The sequence below is a fragment of the Notolepis coatsorum genome, assembly GCF_963971535.1.
Source record: "Notolepis coatsorum genome assembly, chromosome: 7".
NCBI classification, from domain to species: Eukaryota; Metazoa; Chordata; class Actinopteri; order Aulopiformes; family Paralepididae; genus Notolepis; species Notolepis coatsorum.
The window spans coordinates 73,741,487-73,760,458 of NC_140171.1; the positions used below are offsets into that span (position 1 = coordinate 73,741,487).

The 18,972-nt window shown below is 44.5% G+C and overlaps 1 protein-coding gene across 1 annotated transcript in view; it reads right to left on the reverse strand.

The window, feature by feature from the left end:
* The window catches only part of slc24a2 (solute carrier family 24 member 2), a gene marked incomplete at both ends in the record, with an annotated part of 56,363 nt that overhangs the window by 20,537 nt on the left and 16,854 nt on the right, over positions 1–18,972 (reverse strand). The window contains 3 exons of the mRNA XM_084318309.1: positions 575–652; positions 844–955; positions 2,037–2,072. Of these exons, the coding sequence (XP_084174435.1) occupies positions 575–652; positions 844–955; positions 2,037–2,072 (226 nt within the window). The remainder of the gene's footprint in view (positions 1–574; positions 653–843; positions 956–2,036; positions 2,073–18,972) is intronic.

Sequence of the window (18,972 nt, forward strand, 5' to 3'; positions counted from 1 at the left end):
GAGAGAGAGAGAGAGAGAGAGAGAGAGAGAGAGCACCAAGTACTCATGATTACACGTTAAACAATCTAAAAATACATATAAGTAAAAATGCCTTTGAGTTTTGAGTTATGATTTAAAACACAATACTAATTTGGCTAACCTCAGATTGTCAAACAGGTCATTTCAAAGCTTATTAAGGGCCCTTACAGCAAAACCCTGGTCACCTTTAGTCATTATCCATGACTTAGGAACAGTAAGAAGGACCTCAGGTTACACCCTGACACATGAGGGAGGGACCAGACCCTGTTAAGCCTTGAAGGTTATCAGTAGAATCAATTGTAAAAGTAAACAGTGGCGAGAGGCTAACATAGGGGTAATATGGCCCTGTCTCTTAGAATTAATTTGTGTGTGTGTGTGTGTGTGTGTGTGTGTGTGTGTGTGTGTGGGCAAGAGAGAGAGAGAGAGAGAGAGAGAGAGAGAGAGAGAGAGAGAGAGAGAGAGAGAGAGAGAGAGAGAGAGAGAGAGAGAGAGAAAGGCCTCTGTGAAGCAGAAAGGTACCTGTAAGCGCATCTATGTGATGGGAGAGCATACTCACCTACTCCGTTGGCACCCTCCCCTTGGCACTTCTTCTTGGCCATTTTGTGCAGGATGGACGCCTTCTCTTTGAATTGATCTGGGAGACAGACAATGGAACACAGACTCATATGGAGAGAGAGCGAGACTCTCAAGTATTCACAAGTGAGTGTGTGTGTGTGTGTGTGTGTGTGTGTGTGTGTGTGTGTGTGTGTGTGTGCTTGTGTGTGTGTGTGCATGTGTGTATATGTATGTATATGTGAGAGCCTGTGTATGCCTCACTGTCCTCACCCTCTCCACTGAGGGGGTCTAGGGTATGAATCATGAGCTGGAAGATGCTGTTCCTCATCAGGGAGTTGTGTAATGAAGCACAACTGCCTTCCCTCTGTAGCCTGGGCTTGGCCTGGACACAGAGAATGGGTGTTGTATTAAATATGGATCAACATGAAATATGGATTGTTGTCAAGGTAACACATTATTCATTCATTTACCCACTCACTCACTCATTTAAGATGGTATCTCAAAGCCAATAAACAATTTACCAACACTGTCTGAACAATCTGGTTTGAGACAAAGTAATTGAGTTGAAGTGGTATAAACCTTCTGGCACTCATTGTATTATTGGTGTAACTAACACACACACACACACACACACACACACACACACACACACACACACACACACACACACACACACACACACACACACACACACACACACACACACACACACACACACACACACACACACACACACACACACACACACACACACACACACACACACACACACACACACACACACACACACACACACACACACACACACACACACACACACACACACACACACACACACACACACACACACACACACACACACACACACACACACACACACACACACACACACACACACACACACACACACACACACACACACACACACACACACACACACACACACACACACACACACACACACACACACACACACACACACACACACACACACACACACACACACACACACACACACACACACACACACACACACACACACACACACACACACACACACACACACACACACACACACACACACACACACACACACACACACACACACACACACACACACACACACACACACACACACACACACACACACACACACACACACACACACACACACACACACACACACACACACACACACACACACACACACACACACACACACACACACACACACACACACACACACACACACACACACACACACACACACACACACACACACACACACACACACACACACACACACACACACACACACACACACACACACACACACACACACACACACACACACACACACACACACACACACACACACACACACACACACACACACACACACACACACACACACACACACACACACACACACACACACACACACACACACACACAAAACTTACTGTGAGCTTGTTCTCATCTTCCGCGGCTTCATTTGCCTTGAAGGAAAACACAGAATACACAGTCACTATGGAAGAACTACAGAAAGCTATACAAATATTCTATGCCATCAAATTACATGAATAATACATAAAAACTGCACTGACTGAGACCATTTTTGTGAGAGAGATATAGTATAAATACAAGAAATACAATTTAAAAAAAAATTATTACTATTTAAAGTTTTGTATTAATTAAATAAATAAATAAAAGCCACAAAAATAAACTGTATTTTTCAAAATCAAAGTGGTTTTCTTCTAAGAAGGTTCAGTATCACCACTCACAACCAAACCGTCACACACTGAGAAAGATAGACACCAATTAAACATAAAAATAAATATAATAGGAACACATATCATTTATATGCTGTAAAATCACCTCACAATGAGGTCTGGGGTCCCATTCACTTTCAATTCAGTCGTTTTCACAAAATGAATGTAAAACTAAGGTGTTAAGCCCATAAGAACCTACTGTAGAACCATTGGGTGAATTGCAGTTAAAACTGAACATTAAAAGAATGAATCAGTGAATCAACAAATAACTTTATCAATCAACGATTCTATCACAGTATTTGGACATTTATAATAGAATTTTTTCAAAGGCTTTACACCAATGACATTTATCACCATTCCGCATACACACCCACCACATTATCTCCTCACACTGACTACAGGTGGACACCTATGCAGCTTTCACCTCCCACTATGCGTCAAACCTGATATTACTGTATCACTTTGTTCAATTCCCCCTTTGCCACTCCCTATGATCAACCCTCTACACACCAGTTACTCTCTATTCTGCACACAGCCTCCTACACACAACTAGCTTTCAGTCTTTCATGGCACCTACATTCTTACAGACTTATTTGTTTCTACTCTCTAGAACACCAGACCCACTCTCCCCTCTTCCCTCATCCAAAGTCAGAGGTCCCTCATGGCCTCATCCCAACCGATCAGTTTTTCTGCTTCGGGCCCTTTCTCACTCACCCTATTAGTTTCTATTCCGTTCCGTTCTGGCCCGTTCCGAGATCTGATGCGAACTCCCCCCCCCCTCTCCCCCCTCTAGTTTGCGTACACACTGCAGTCTTGTTATCTGTTATCTGCCCAAAATTCAAGCAAGCATGACAGTAACGACGTTGTGTGTGTCACGCCCCCCGCACCCGCACGGCCCGATTCCGAGACCACCTAATCCAACTGATCCCGTTCAGCGGGGGGTAAAACGAATCAGCGCCTTTTCGCATCCCAAAAGGGGTGAGTGAGAACACTCCCCCCCGTTCCCGGGAGCAGTGATTCGATCCCCAAACGTGAGTGAGAAAGGGCCCTAAGAGGCGGGGATCTGCACCGCAGCACCTCCTCCAACACTGAACACGTGCTCACATCTGCAGGCCACTTCAGTGCCGGTTAGAGGCTAGTTGCCCTGCGGCTCTGTGTCTGTTCAAACCTCTCCCTTTCTCTCACTTTAACGCCACCTAGAGGCTAGTTGCGTCATGGCATGTGTTGCATTCTCCCCTAATCCACCTTTCACCACCATAGATATATATCTATGTTCACCACCCCACCGCGTGATTTTTACCCATAGCCTCTGTTTGCGAAGACGCTCTCTGATTGGCTAGTCCGTGTACAGCGAAGACCCTCTCTGATTGGTTTAGCTCCGAAGGGTCTTTTCCGCCTTGTACATTCTCTGCTTCGAAGTGGTTAACTTATGTTTTGGCCCTCTTTTAGCCCCTTATGTGACTGCGATCTGCAAGCCAGGGGCTTTTTGTATCCGCAGTCACTCTCAGCTATGCCGCTACCAGGCTCGTATTAAGTACCAAGCGCTGCTTCTGAGCTGGGGGTGGGTCAAAAATATATCAGATATGAATTTCAAAGATACCCAGCGTACAATATGGGTTTAACACAGCGAAACGCTGGGGTCTGAAAGCTCAGAGTTGCTAATAAACAGTTTAAATCATTGTTACAAAACGAGTGGTACTTACAGACCGAACGTTTGCAAGATGGCGTCTTCTTCTTCTGCCGCTATTTGGCTGCCTGGTGCGCATGCGCTGTGACACCAACGGCGTAAATGGACGGCTCGCTCTGTACGTACCACTCGTTTTGTAACAATGATTTAAACTGTTTATTAGCAACTCCGAGCTTTCAGACCCCAGCGTTTCGCTGTGTTAAACCCATATTGTACGCTGGGTATCTTTGAAATTCATATCTGATATATTTTTGACCCACCCCCAGCTCAGAAGCAGCGCTTGGTACTTAATACGAGCCTGGTAGCGGCATAGCTGAGAGTGACTGCGGATACAAAAAGCCCCTGGCTTGCAGATCGCAGTCACGTAAGGGGCTAGCCCTCTTTCGAAGTGGGTTAGGGTTAGGGTTAACCCTAACAACCCTAACTCTATAACCCACTTCGAAAGAGGGCCAAAGCATAATAACCACTTCGAAGCAGAGAATATATATGTACAAGGCGGACATTTCTATCCCAGAGCCCTCAACCAATCAGAGAGGGTATTTTCTTCTTCGCTGTACGCGGGCTAGCCAATCAGAGAGCGTCTTCGCAAACAGAGGCTACGGGGGAAAATCACGCTTCCAATCCCCACCCTCTCACATCTGCGGGACACCCTAGCGCCACCTAGCGGCATGTGTTTGCACCTCTTACCAAAGCCACCTTGCCAGTGGTAACCACACCAAACCGCCAGTTTGGCATGTCTCTTCTGTGCTCTCTTTCTCAAGTTTGTTCAATTATATTGTAAACTTTCGATATGGCTTGTGTTGTCATTGATGTAGGCCTGAACTAAAATCAATTAAAACAATACAATTTAAAACAATACAATTTAAAACAACATTTTAGGCTAATATGCCATAAGGTGAAAACAAACTGAATTGAAACAGGCTGAACTAAGAACTCCTTCCTCCTCGTTTGGCATTTTCTCTCTTCTTCAGTCCATGGGCCAAATAATTTAAACCACCATTATCAATCTTTATTTTTATTTATTTATCCACAATTGACATTTCATTTACACTACCATTTGTTTTAGTCAGTCCGGTCAGTGTCCAAAACAGGAGTTGGATACCTTTGAAGCAATTCGAATGGCTTCCATGATGCCAGTTAAGATTAATCAGGGCCAGTTAGCTACAGTACAGTGAATTATTTCCAAATGGGAAATTTGACCCAGGTCTGCTCTACAACTCTTAGAGATGAATACACCGAGATGAGGACAGAGTTCAAAGACCCATTTCTGGGAACCCCTTCCATATCTCACAGCCACACGAGACATCAACAGGAATCAGATATGGGGTTACAACATCTGCTCAGTAGCATTTCATTCAGCATTAGGACTGAGTCACCCCGAAAATGCTTTGTAAACTGCAGCCAATTCTATATATAATATAGATGTTAATATATATATAACTATATTCAAAGCTATGTTTATAACTACATTTTATTTGTATAATAAGACAAACCAGCTCCATATTGTATCACTGAAATCACTGAGCACGTGTTGTACCCCAATAATGACTCTGATGACATCGCTGTCCCCTCCTTCTGTGCTCCACCTAGCTCTCAGCAGGAAGGAGACAATATGACGGAGGCTGGTGGAAGCGTGAGAACTATACAGATGCAATATGAACTAATCTAAACCCAAGCATTTCTTCAGTGGACATATACAGCACAGCCGTGTGGCCACAGATAGAAAACCCCACACACACTCCAGAGGCAGAGGGACTGATGGGCAGAGAGACTGTGTCAAAGGCAAACTGGCCTCCATGGGGATAAGGATGTACTCAAAGGAAATGTATTGACTAATTATAACAATTTATGTGAGAGTTTAGAGTACGAGGTGTCAGTGTTAAGATGCAGTATGATGCCACAGCAAGCAGAAGGTTGTTATAGTGTGAGAGTTTAGAGTACGAGGTGTCAGAGTTAAGATGCAGTATGATGCCATAGCAAGCAGAAGGTTGTTATAGTGTGAGAGTTTAGAGTATGAGGTGTCAGAGTTAAGATGCAGTATGATGCCATAGCAAGCAGAAGGTTGTTATTGTGTGAGAGTTTAGAGTACAAGGTGTCAGAGTTAAGATGCAGTATGATGCCACAGCAAGCAGAAGGTTGTTATAGTGTGAGAGTTTAGAGTATGAGGTGTCAGAGTTAAGATGCAGTATGATGCCATAGCAAGCAGAAGGTTGTTATAGTGTGAGAGTTTAGAGTACAAGGTGTCAGAGTTAAGATGCTGTATGATGCCATAGCAAGCAGAAGGTTGTTATTGTGTGAGAGTTTAGAGTACGAGGTGTCAGAGTTAAGATGCTGTATGATGCCATAGCAAGCAGAAACTTGTTATAGTGCAAACTTTGAAACCAAACTTCTCTGAAGATTTTAAATCGATACTGCACTCTTGCAGCCAGATAATTAGAATTAGAATTTCTGTATTACCAAGAACATGTTTTACTTATAACAGGACCCAACTCCAGTTCTGATGCCAGTGCCTTGGGTAAGGGCAATGATAGGAGTAGGCCTATGTATTGTAGCATGCACGTCTTTATGGTGCAGGAGAAACCAGAGTATCCAGAGGAAACTCATGCAAACACGGGGATAACATGTAAACTCCACATAGAAAGACCCCTGTCTAGTTGGAACCCAAGACCGTTTTGAACAGCATGCAGGCAACCGTGCTTACCACTGTACTGAGAGTTCCAAAAGAGCAATTTGATTGCAATTACATTTTCGAAAAGGAGCCCAAACCTTTAAATTTCAACACCAAAACACCAACGAACAATGTTATGATCTGTCTCATTTAATATGAAAAGATGCCAAAAGATATCTACAATCAATGATAGAAATGCAATTCTTATACCAAGTTATCAATGGCAATGCAGCTGTGTTGATCAGGGAGGGTTGGGTGAGTATGGTTAAATGGAAAGCTGCCATCTTGACACTTTGTGTGGTGGTACAGTACTTATCAACAGCTAGGAACTCCTAAAGTATCTGTGTGGTACAAGGCCGGTGTGAGTATAAAATAACTCATTAATTTCCTCATCCATAAAGTTATAGACAATTTATTGGGTAAAGTAACAGGCCCTCGCATTGCCCAGATAACATTAAGCAAGGAAGGGCAATAGCGCACTTTTAAGTTTCTTTTCATAGGGATTTTACCACCAACAAATTGTATAAATAACTAGGGGTGGGGGCAAAAATCGATACAGCCATATATGGCGATATTTTGCGTGCCGATATTCTATAGATATACAGTATATCGATATACAATATTATATTGACAATCCCATTTTGCTACAATAAAAACTGATTGGAATGACGTGAACAGACTGATGTTATCTTATTAGATAAAACAGTATATATATTTTGTATTGCAGATGTTGACAAAGTTTTCCGGGACATCATTTGCAGTTGAAAAAAGGTAATAAATTGCAATATATCGCAAGATCGTAATATTACAATTATAAGACTCTAGTATCGTGACGATATCTTATCGTTGGCCTCTGGTGATTCCGACCCCTAGTTGTAAGTAACTGTCCAAGACATCTCAGACAGGATGCAGAAACACACGTAACACAACAGGTGTACTGAAGAGGCTCTGTTGACACATTTGTTCTGATGCTGTCACCATGTTTGAGCAGATAATCCTGTTAGGCAGAATTTCTTAAAAGGGGGGTTGACACCTGCTACTCTTATGCAGTCCACAGTGGGACTTTTCCATGTTCTTTCAGCTTTTTAGACTTATTTATTTCTGTGTAAACTACATTAAGAGTCTTGAAAGAGCATGGATTGTGGATGCAGCATTGAAGTCCATGTGGGAGGCCTCCTCAAGGCTTCTAAAATCAATACAGACAGATGCCAAATATATGTGTTCACCAATTGGATTGTTGAAGCATATGATTTATGGGTGTACATTATATGCCTACTGTACTGTTCAATCTTGATAAGTAAGACCTCCAGATGGCGAAAAAGAATTTCACTGCATTTTCATCCCTTTCATAACTCAAAACCACTTCAAATGTACCATAATGTGAAGAAACAAAAGAAAACATAATCATGGCTATAACATACTGCCAAGTACTCAGTACAGTATAAAGACTTATATCAATCTGAGCATGAAATATGCATCTCCTGTGCCATTGTTGGACTTTCAGCCTTTTATGCTCATGCACGACGACTTAGTATTTTGGAACATATGGACGTGACTTTTTCACAATGGCGTTCAGTTGTTAAAGGAACCTTTTGGGACATTAGCTTATTTGCCATCTACCCTGGAGTTAGACAAGCAGATACATGCCCTTTTCTTCTCTGTGCATGCATTAGTTTTAGGGAACAGCCGCACTGTTAGCCTAGCTTAGCGTCATTCACTGGAAGTAGGTGTGCCAGTGTAGCCTAGTTCCCAACAGTCACGAAATACACTCCAAATACAACTCCAAAACATTCCTGTAAACATGTTGTGACCTGTGTATTTACCACGTGGAGAAATAAAAAATTATATTACTCTGTATATATATATATATCTGCTTAGAAAACGAAAATGTAATTTTATTTTATTTATTTCTCCATGTGGTAAATACACAGGTCACAACATGTTTACAGGAACGTTTTGGAGTTGTATTTGGAGTGTATTTCATGACTAGGCTAGCGGTGCGGCTGTTCCCTAAAGTCCAAAGCACACGGCGGGCGAGCGACGTCGCCTGACGATGCGATCAGCTGTCGCTCAACAACAATCGCTTAGCACCCCACACCACAGACGACCGTTCAGGACCGTTTACAACCGACGGCTCTTGCCGGATATTTATTATTATTATATATTATTTTTGATATCTCGCCCGGACTAATGATGCGAGGTGCTCTTCTTCCTCCGGCTTCGATATGGACCATTAACGTGACATTGAATCATCTTTCTTCCTGCCTTGAGTGTCCCATAGTGGGACCAGTTTGCGGTCGCCAGCAGGGGGCAGTGGTGGCAGGCGGAGCGAAGGAGAAAGGAGCAGCGAGTGAGAAGCTAGTTACCTGGAGGGCGGAACAGGAGGAAGTCCTCTTCGACTGTGAACTCGAACGTGAACGGACGTGTGCTCTCGAAGAGCCCCGTTGAAGAGCAACGGGAGATAACAAGTACTTTGCTATAACACGGGTTATCCTAGAAGTACAAGCGATAGAGAAGTGTGTGAGTAAGTGAAACGGGTTATCCTAGAAGTACAAGCGATAGAGAAGTGTGTGAATAAGCGAAACGGAAAGAAGAACCAACTTCAGTAAATAACGTGTTATCCTAGAAGTTGAAGCGGTATATTAGCTTGCTGCTAACGGCTATAGTGACTCTGAGTACACCACAAGGCGAGCGTCGCTGAAGACAGGTGGTGCCTATAGCACGTTGCGTTAGCTGTATAGGCGACAGCAGGAGGGTCCACCAAGACCCACAGTTTAGCTGTGTTTAAGGTAGCAAACAGTTTAGAGCGCGCCAGCTCAGTCAGCAGCCCCGCAGTGGACGTCTCGTCGACGCAGCCGAGGACACCTCTTCTTTCAGCAGAGGTCGCCACAACACAGCACACTCCTCCAGTTCAGCCACTGCCCCTGCTGCCTACCCCCGCCCGCTGGCTGTTCTCGCGGGATCGCCCGACGGCCATCTTGTCACCCGGACGAGGGGTGGTGAGAGTGGACCCGCCATCTCGGTTAAGTACAGCGGTACTTCGTGTGCCAAAACAATATTAATTTGAAGCGAACGCTAGCAACCAGCGTCTAGGGGTACCCCAACCATTATAAACCGGCTTTAGCTTAGGTCTTTTATTTGGTAACGTGGGCCCACATGTGATTTATTTTTGTATGGTAATAATATTGTGATGTTCTTGAATTCCCATTGAACTCCTTAATATGTGCCTGGGTCTTCCCCTGTACTGAGTGTAATGTACTGAGCACTAGGTGCCTATTTTGGGAATAGCGTCCCCTGTATTGTGAGTGAGAGCACCCGGTGCCTACTGTGATTATACTGCATATGAAACACATGAAGTTATAATCTGTAATTGCTACTTGACCCGGCCTTATATAAAGGAGACGTAGATGGGAGCACGGTGTGTGTGTCTATTACTGAGCCTTGTTCTAACCTTTGTTGACCGGGTAAATATATGACTATCAGCATTACTATTTAACCCTTCCCACCCTATTCGTATCACATGGTTAAAGGTCTCTACAGGTTGTCAAGGAAGGGTACTGCTTTGGGGGAGCGCAATATCTTTAGTCCATTAACAGTCACCAGGTGTGGGAGGGCTAACGGAGGTACTGGGGGAAGTGAGAGTGTGTGGAGAGCTACTGCTGACCGCCCTGGAAGGCGAGGAGGACCAGAGTAAGATAAGATAAGATATTCCTTTATTGATCCCCTTGGGGAAATTCCAGTGACACACACATACAGCTCATCGTCTCATTAACAACAACATATAACAATCATTAAATTTTTACAGTAACAACTGCACAACATAAATTCAAACAGACATGTACATTTGTTGACACATGTCGACTACAGAATGCCTGAGACACCATATGCGATAGTCGGCTGCGACAACACCGGGGTGTCGTTGCGCCAGGTGGCGGGAGGGAGGTGGGAAAGATTGTCCAGCGGGAGGGGGCAGGGACGGGGGGGATCGGGCTTTGGTGATGAGACAGTCATTTAGGCTCCCCCCTCCAGCGCGCGACCGCGCGTACTAGTCGGCTGCCATCACCATCACGTGGGAGTGGCGCCAGGTGTACACGCGGGAGGGGGGATTGGGTAGGGAGTGGGGGTGGGGGAAGCTGCTTGCCACTCTTATCTCCCAGAGGGCCTTCGACTCCAGCAGCTCCCTGTTTCGACCTTGGTCCAGGAATTTGTTTTGGCTGACTGACTGGCACATTTATCCCAGCCACGTCACTTAAAATTTGATTTGAATAGAGTGAAATATAACTATTGATTTGAGTGGAGTGAGTTTTAACAACTCCGTCCAAATGACTGAATGCATTATTAGTCCAAGTGTCCAAGTGTCTTAATCACCAGGTTAGTAAATCCTGGGCCCCATCCGCTCCTGCTGCCCGCCCTACAGTTCGACACGTTCCGGGCCCAAAGACGGGGGTTCAGATAGATTAGAATCTACTGCATCCTGCTACCAGGTGGCCGTGTACAACCACTCCCATAAAGCAGGGATAATCCACCCTGCTACAATAACATAGAACACATTAAGTAGCTTACAATAGTAATATAGTAAGCTATACGTTCACTACCACCGATTGGCCTGAAGATGTCCTCAGATATCTACAATAGCCTACTATGACCACTGCTATGACAGCAGCACAACTCATTGACTGCCAATAACGAGTATATTCGTGCAAACTGTTTGTGAGAGAGGTGGCAATATTGATCGGTGTGTAGCGAACGATTGGAGATCATCATGAAGAAGAAAAACAAGGTGAAGACTTTCCAGAAGGTGCGTTTTCACCAGACTACGTTGGAGTCTGCATTTCTGGTAAATCAGAAAAATACTAAAGCCAAACCGGCGAGGATGGAATGTTACCGGGACATCGGGGGAGACCAGCATCTGGAGAGCCAGGGGCCAAGCCAGGCAGGGCCGAGTGGGGTGACTGGTCGCCGGTCTGTTCAGAGCGTCTCACCACCAGTAGTCGCAAGAGAGCACGTCCAGAGCCAGAATATTTCACTGAAATGTTCAGCGATAGCAACACAGACAGCGAGATTACAGAATCAGACCCAGATGAGCCAGAATGCATGCCAAATCGAGAAGCAGGTAAGATTATCCACCGACATTTACAACAGAAATTGGCTATAATAAATTAGCACACACATCAGTGGTGTCATTTCAGTAAACGGCAAGGTATGGTGAGGAGGGGGGGGGGGGGGGTGTGAAGTCAAATCAGTTGTGCAATAGTCACTTTTGGTGAGTTGTTTCTATACAATTCAGTTATATGACATTTAGGTATGACACAGGACTACACAAGCATTTTTAGTATATAAATGTGTCAACAGACTAAAGCAGGGAACCACAATATTTTGCATATATATATATATATATATATATATATATATATCATAACTGTCTATTACTTTTCTTGCAATTGAGCCAATTTTCCTTAGGTACGGTTTTGAGGTGTGTGTTCAACAGAATGTAGTATCAAAAACACATTCACAAAAAGTATGGGTTACTGAATGCTGAACTGCACTATTATAATCACTAAGCCAGACCTTACCTGTGTCCCTGTATCACTTGTCTCTGCTGCCCTTTGAACATCCCTATGTCCATTTTTACTTTTTTTTGGGGCATATTTCAGTTAGTCACAGTAAAAGTCACCTAGTAAAAGTGAGATAATTGACTATATTAAAACATGCTAGGGCTGTACCGAATAGTTCGAAGCTTCGTTCATAATGTTGACATTCGAATTCTAAATCAACATACAATTTTTTAATAATTATTATTATTATTTTTTTACATTTTAATTTGCCAAGGTATGGCGAGTGCCATACCTTGCCATACCAAAATGACGCCCCTGACACACATACCTTCTCCAACTAACTTTATTTATTTAAATTGTTCCTGTTAATGAATAATTTACATAAATAGCATGGTAATAATACGTAGGTTATTGATCAATGAATGTATTGATCACTTAATTTATATTACAAATGATACACCAGTAGAAGTCATGTTATTTCCTCAATGTCCTTGCTATGTCGCCTGTCTGCCAAAAAAAATAATAGGATTGAGGCGATATTTAGCCAGGCGACAGAATTTGCTGTGCAATTGTTGCTTGAAAATCTCCTGCTGTGTGGATTCTCTCATTCATAACAATGGAAGCAATACAATTCTGTCGGTCGCCTGGCTTAAAAAAATGGTCGCCTGGCAAAAATCGCCCGCGGTGTGCTTAAGCATTACATCACGCGCAGGAGTGGGTTGTGAGAATTAGACCATGCCTAGGGGTGGTCGTTAGACCCCCGTAGGCATGGTCTAATTCTCACAACCCTGCATATAAACAAAGATCACGTGACGCCGTCGTGTCACGTGAGACAAAAAAGTGGTCTGACGAATCAGAGGCCACGCTCCAGGATGCGCTCACAGACACGGACTGGGACATGTTTAAAGGAAGCGCCAGTGACGTCAGCGAGTACGCTGATACTGTTGTGAGCTACATAACAACAGTAGCTGATGGCATTGTCCTCACGAAAAAGGTGCGCGTTTTTCCAAACCAGAAACCTTGGGTGGACAGCACTATTAGAGCAGCCCTGAACGCTCGCACCAAGGCTTATGACCTGGGCAAAGAGTCAGGAAATATGGAAGAGTACAAGGCTTCAGTCTACACTCTGTTGTTGTTAAACTTGCTAAGAGGACATATGCTGATAAACTGGAGACACAAATGGCACAAAACGACACAAGAGGCTTGTGGCGGGGACTGAAGACAATAACTGACTACAAAGTCAGCGCCCCCTCAATGGGGAGCGACGACGCCTCTCTCGCGGCCAAACTCAACTCCTTCTACGCTCGGTTCGGTGTAGACAGTGTCGCCGCTAGCCCTCTGGCTAGTGACGTCACTGGCGCACCGGCTGTTGTGGAGGGGGGGGGGGGGCAACCGCGGGGGGCGGGGGCGCTCTCTCGTTGTCGGAACACAGTGTGAGAAGAGCATTTATGCAGGTGAACACCAGGAAGGCTGCTGGCCCAGATGGAATAACAGGACGCATACTTAAGTCCTGTGCCAACCAGCTTGCCCCGGTGTTCACCGCCATATTTAATCAATCCCTGGCGGAGTCAGTGGTCCCTGCCTGCTTCAAGATGTCTACCATCATCCCTGTACCGAAGAAACCCTCCCCAACATGTCCAAATGACTACAGACCGGTGGCAATCACCTCTGTGGTCATGAAATGTTTCGAGAGGCTGGTCAAGGACCACATTTGTGCCTCCCTCCCCAGTGATATGTACCCTATGCAATTTGCATACAGGACAAACAGGTCCACTGACGACGCGGTCTCCCAGGTACTGCACAGCACTCTCTCCCACCTTGACCGTCAGAAGGGGGGCTATGTGAGACTGTTGTTCATTGACTACAGCTCAGCGTTCAACACCATAGTCCCCACCAGACTGGTGGACAAGCTGATCGAGCTGGGTCTGAGCTCCGCCCTGAGCGCCTGGGTACTGGACTTTCTGAGTGAAAGACCCCAGGCGGTCAGGGTGGGGGGTCAGACCTCCAACACCATCACCCTGAGCATCGGGTCCCCCCAGGGCTGTGTTCTAAGCCCCCTGCTGTACTCACTCTACACACACGACTGTGTGGCCAAGTTCAGCTCCAACTCCATAGTGAAGTTCGCAGATGACACAGTGGTGGTGGGGCTGATCTCGGACAACGACGAGAAGGCCTACCGGGAGGAGGTTGAGGTACTGGAACGCTGGTGCCAGGACAACAGCCTGCTCCTGAACATTGGTAAAACCAAGGAGCTGATCGTGGATTATAGGAGAGGACAGCAGGAGACACACACACCACTGACGATAAACGGGGCTACCGTGGACAGGGTGAGCAGCTTTAAGTACCTGGGGGTCCACATCTCAGAGGATCTGACATGGTCAACACACATAGACACAGTAGTAAAGAAAGCGAAGCAGTGCCTCTACCACCTGAGACAGTTAAGGAAGTTCAGAGTATCGGGGAAGATACTCCAGTCCTTCTACTCAGGAGCTGTAGAGAGCATCTTGACCGGAAACATCACTGCCTGGTATGGAAACAGCACGGCACAGGACAAGAAGGCCCTACAGAGAGTGGTGCGCTCAGCCGAGCGTACCACGGGTATTGCGCTACCTCCCCTGCAGGTTCTATACAACAAGAGGTGCAAATCCAGAGCCTGCAGAATAATGAAAGACCCCCACCACCCCAATAACAGCCTGTTCCAGCTGCTGAGGTCAGGCAGACGCCTGCGAACCCCAGCTACTAGGACGGAGAGGCTTAGGCTCAGCTTCTTCCTCCAGGCCATCAGAGCCTTGAACAATGAACATTGAGTGCCACAGAAACTGAACTATCCACACACAAGCACACACGAGCACACACACGACACGCACGCTGTGCACGCTCACACACTAGCAGCCACTTTAACACGAGCGGGCACACACTCATGCCGCACACACGCACACTTATGGCCAAGAGGAAAGGCCACTTTAAATTAGTATAACAGGAACAGTGTATTGCACTACTAAAGCTACCTAGCATGTCCTATATGCTCTGTAAATACTATGTACAGATACCGAGATGTCACACTATGTTACCTGTTACCTGTTTATTGCACAATGTTGTTTTTTTATTGGATTCTATTATATGTTGTACCACTGTATTTTTATTGGATTCTATTATATGTTGTACCACTGTATTGCACATCGTCGCGGGCAAGACCACCCGCATTTCATTGTATACTTGTATGCCGTGACAATTAAAACTCTTGACTTGACTGCACGTGGTGTAATGGTTTTTATACAACGGCATGCAAATTTCTCGATTCTGATTGGCTGAAACAGTCAATTTACACGTGGGTATTTGTAATAATCCCACGCTCTTGGTCCCAGGACCCGCCCACAACCGCATTCCTATCACTCCGCCATTCGTGGTTTTAGGAATGAAAGCAAGATGGCGGACACGCCGGACAGTAAACATTACGAAAGGATATGGTGATAGGGTCATAAAGACTAAATGAAAAACGATTCTGTCACGGCGAATGTCTTAGTTTCTTAAATTTTTTTGGATGATGTAATTGATGGGTCATGAGTCATTGTGGAACAAAATAAAAATCACGCAAATTGATTGATTGATTGATTAATTGCACATTTCTTTAAAACATTTTTTTACCTACTTTCTATAGAAGCAGCTGGGAGGTGCGCTGTTTTAAGTGAGTTTCAAGTTTCAAGTTTCTCAAGTTTCTTTAATAGTTGTCATACAGAAGTACAGAATACTTTTATACAAAATGCTTCTTACTGTTACGCTCCAGAGACTGTGCAAGACAAGATAAGTATGAAATAAAATAACATAGTATAGCATGTAAATTAGAAGTAAAAAAAATGAGGTCACAGTGTTCAGTATAGACATATGTACAATGTTCGATGCAGAATAGACGTAACTGGGTTACCATATAATATACAATACTATGCAGTGTACTAATATACAATACTATATAGTGCAAGGCAGAAATGGGATGAGGTGCAATTTAGGTACAATTTACAGTAGGTTCTACGAGTTGTAGTGCAAATCCTTTATCAATAAATATAAAGTGTGTTTGTGTGATCTAAAGTGTGGAGAGTGGGTGCTGCAGTGTGTTGTTTGTTTAAGTGAGTGTGTGCGTGTGGGTGTGTGTGCTGTGTGCATTTGATGGTTGTTGCATAGTGTTTATTGTTCGTTTAGCAGCCTGATGGCCTGGGGATAGAAGCTTCTTCTGAGTCTTTCTGTGCTCGCCTTAAGACTCCGGTATCGCTTGCCTGACCGCAGCAGTTCAAAGAGGCAGTTGTTCGGGTGGCTGGAGTCCTTGATGATTCTCTTAGCCTTCCCCCTGCACCGCTTGTTGTAAATGTTCTGGAGGGTGGGAAGGCCCCCTCCAATTTTGCGTTCGGCTGAACGTGTCACTCTTTGTAGTCTGCTACGGTCTTGTGCAGTGCTATTCCCAAACCAGGAGGTGATGTTGCCAGTCAGGATGCTCTCTATTGTGCGTGGACTATTGAATTGATTGATTGATTGCTAATTTTATTACTGTCCGCCTTGTTTCCAACTGGTTAAGTTTAGGCACTCTTTCGAAGTCGCTCTCTTTCGAAGTTGGTTAAGGTTAGAGTTTGTCTTTAGAGCAGGGCGATAGACCACCAGCCCTGATTCCAAACTCTAACCTTAACCAACTTCGAAATAGAGCGACTTCGAAAGAGTGCCTAAACATAACCAGTGGGAAACAGCTAATTTTATTACTGTCCGCCTTGTTTCCAACTGGTTACGCTTAGGCACTCTTTCGAAGTCGCTCTCTTTCGAAATTGGTTAAGGTTAGAGTTTGTCTTTAGAGCAGGGCGATAGACCACCAGCCCTGATTCCAAACTCTAACCTTAACCAACTTCGAAAGAGAGCGACTTCGAAAGAGTGCCTAAACTTAACCAGTTGGAAACAAGGCGGACAGTAATAAAATTAGCAATCAATCAATCAATCAATCAATCAATTCAATAATCCACGCTCATTTAAAACAGCGCACCTCCCAGCTGCTTCTATAGAAAGTAGGTTTAAAAAAATCCCCCCTATAGGGCAAAGAAAACTTTTTTTGTTGTTTTACCTACTTTCTATAGAAGCATCTAAGAATGAAGTTCTATAGAAAGTAGTTAAAAAAGAAAAGAAAAGTTGGATGTGTTAGTTTGTTGGATGCCTAGTTGAAAGACAGTTGGATGTCTAAGTTTGTTGGATGTCTTAGTTGAGAGACAGTTGGATGTCTTAGTTTGTTGGATGTCTTACTGAGAACAGTTGGATGCACTTCCGAGCTGCTTCCACATCGAGGCAACTTCTCTTTTTTTTTTTTTTTGGGAACAACTTTTTCTGGCGGATGGTTTTTTCAATAAATCTTCAATTAATGTGTGTTTATTGTATAGCAATAAGGTTGGATGAATGCGCCAGTTGTATAAATTGGACTTAATGCATGCACAGAGAAGAAAAGGGTATGTATCTGCTTGTCTAACTCCAGGGTAGATGGCAAATAAGCTAATTTGGCGTGTTTCTTTAAGAATAGCCTACCCATATAACTGACCAATCACATTACCTCCTTTTGACAGACAACTCCTGGCAGCCACTCACATCTATGTATTGTAACAGACAGAGATATCCTCTGCAGCATACAGATACCCACAGCTCCCCATGTACAGGCGTACAGCCCTGCCTGCATAGAACTCCAGATGTCCCCAGTGTGTTTCCATGTGTGGTCATATGTATCCAATTACTTAAACATTTTCTTCACAAACATAGCCACAACACTGGTAAACAAACTACCCTCCCACTCAGGGCATTATGGGGTAGAACACATAGTAGCTTACTACAAAAACCTAGGCGTCCACAAAGACGACTTCAAACTGGAAATGGTAACAACAGATGAGGTACTCAAAAAACTGAGTGCCCTCCAACCGAACAAGGCCACTGGCCATGACAACATCCCCTCCAAATTCCTCAGAGACTCAGCAGCCGCCATCACCCCAGTCATCACACACATAATAAACCTCTCCATAAAACAGGGACACGTCCCCAAGGACTTCAAAATTGCGAGAGTAACACCCCTGCACAAAAAGGGCAGCAAATTAGACCCAGGCAACTACCGCCCTGTTTCTATCCTTACATCCATCTCGAAAGTCATAGAAAAAAATAGTATACGAACAGGTCGAAAAGTACCTCGCGGAAATAAATCTAATCTACGAATTCCAATCTGGCTTCAGAACATCCCACTCCACTGACACATGCCTTCTCTATTTGAACGACCACATCAAACAAGAGGGACGCGGGCAAATACTGCAGCATGGTCATGCTGGACCTACAAAAGGCCTTCGACACTGTCAATCACACCATTCTGATTGACAAGCTAAAAGCAATTGGTTTTGATAGTCTATCAGTGAGCTGGATACAATCCTACCTGGAGTGGAGAAAACAGATGGTGGAGGTAAACGGTACCCTATCCCCCCCCCCCCTCCCAGTGAGCTGTGGTGTTCCACAAGGAAGCATACTAGGACCGCTACTGTTCCTAATTTATGCAAATTGCATGTCGTCAGCTTGTGACTGCAACTTGTTCCTGTTTGCGGATGACTCAGCCCTGCTGGTCTCTGACAAGAACAAGTTACAGGTTGAAAAAACCCTCAGCTCGGAACTAGGCAAAATCTGCATATGGCTCGCCGATAACAAACTATCATTACACATGGGCAA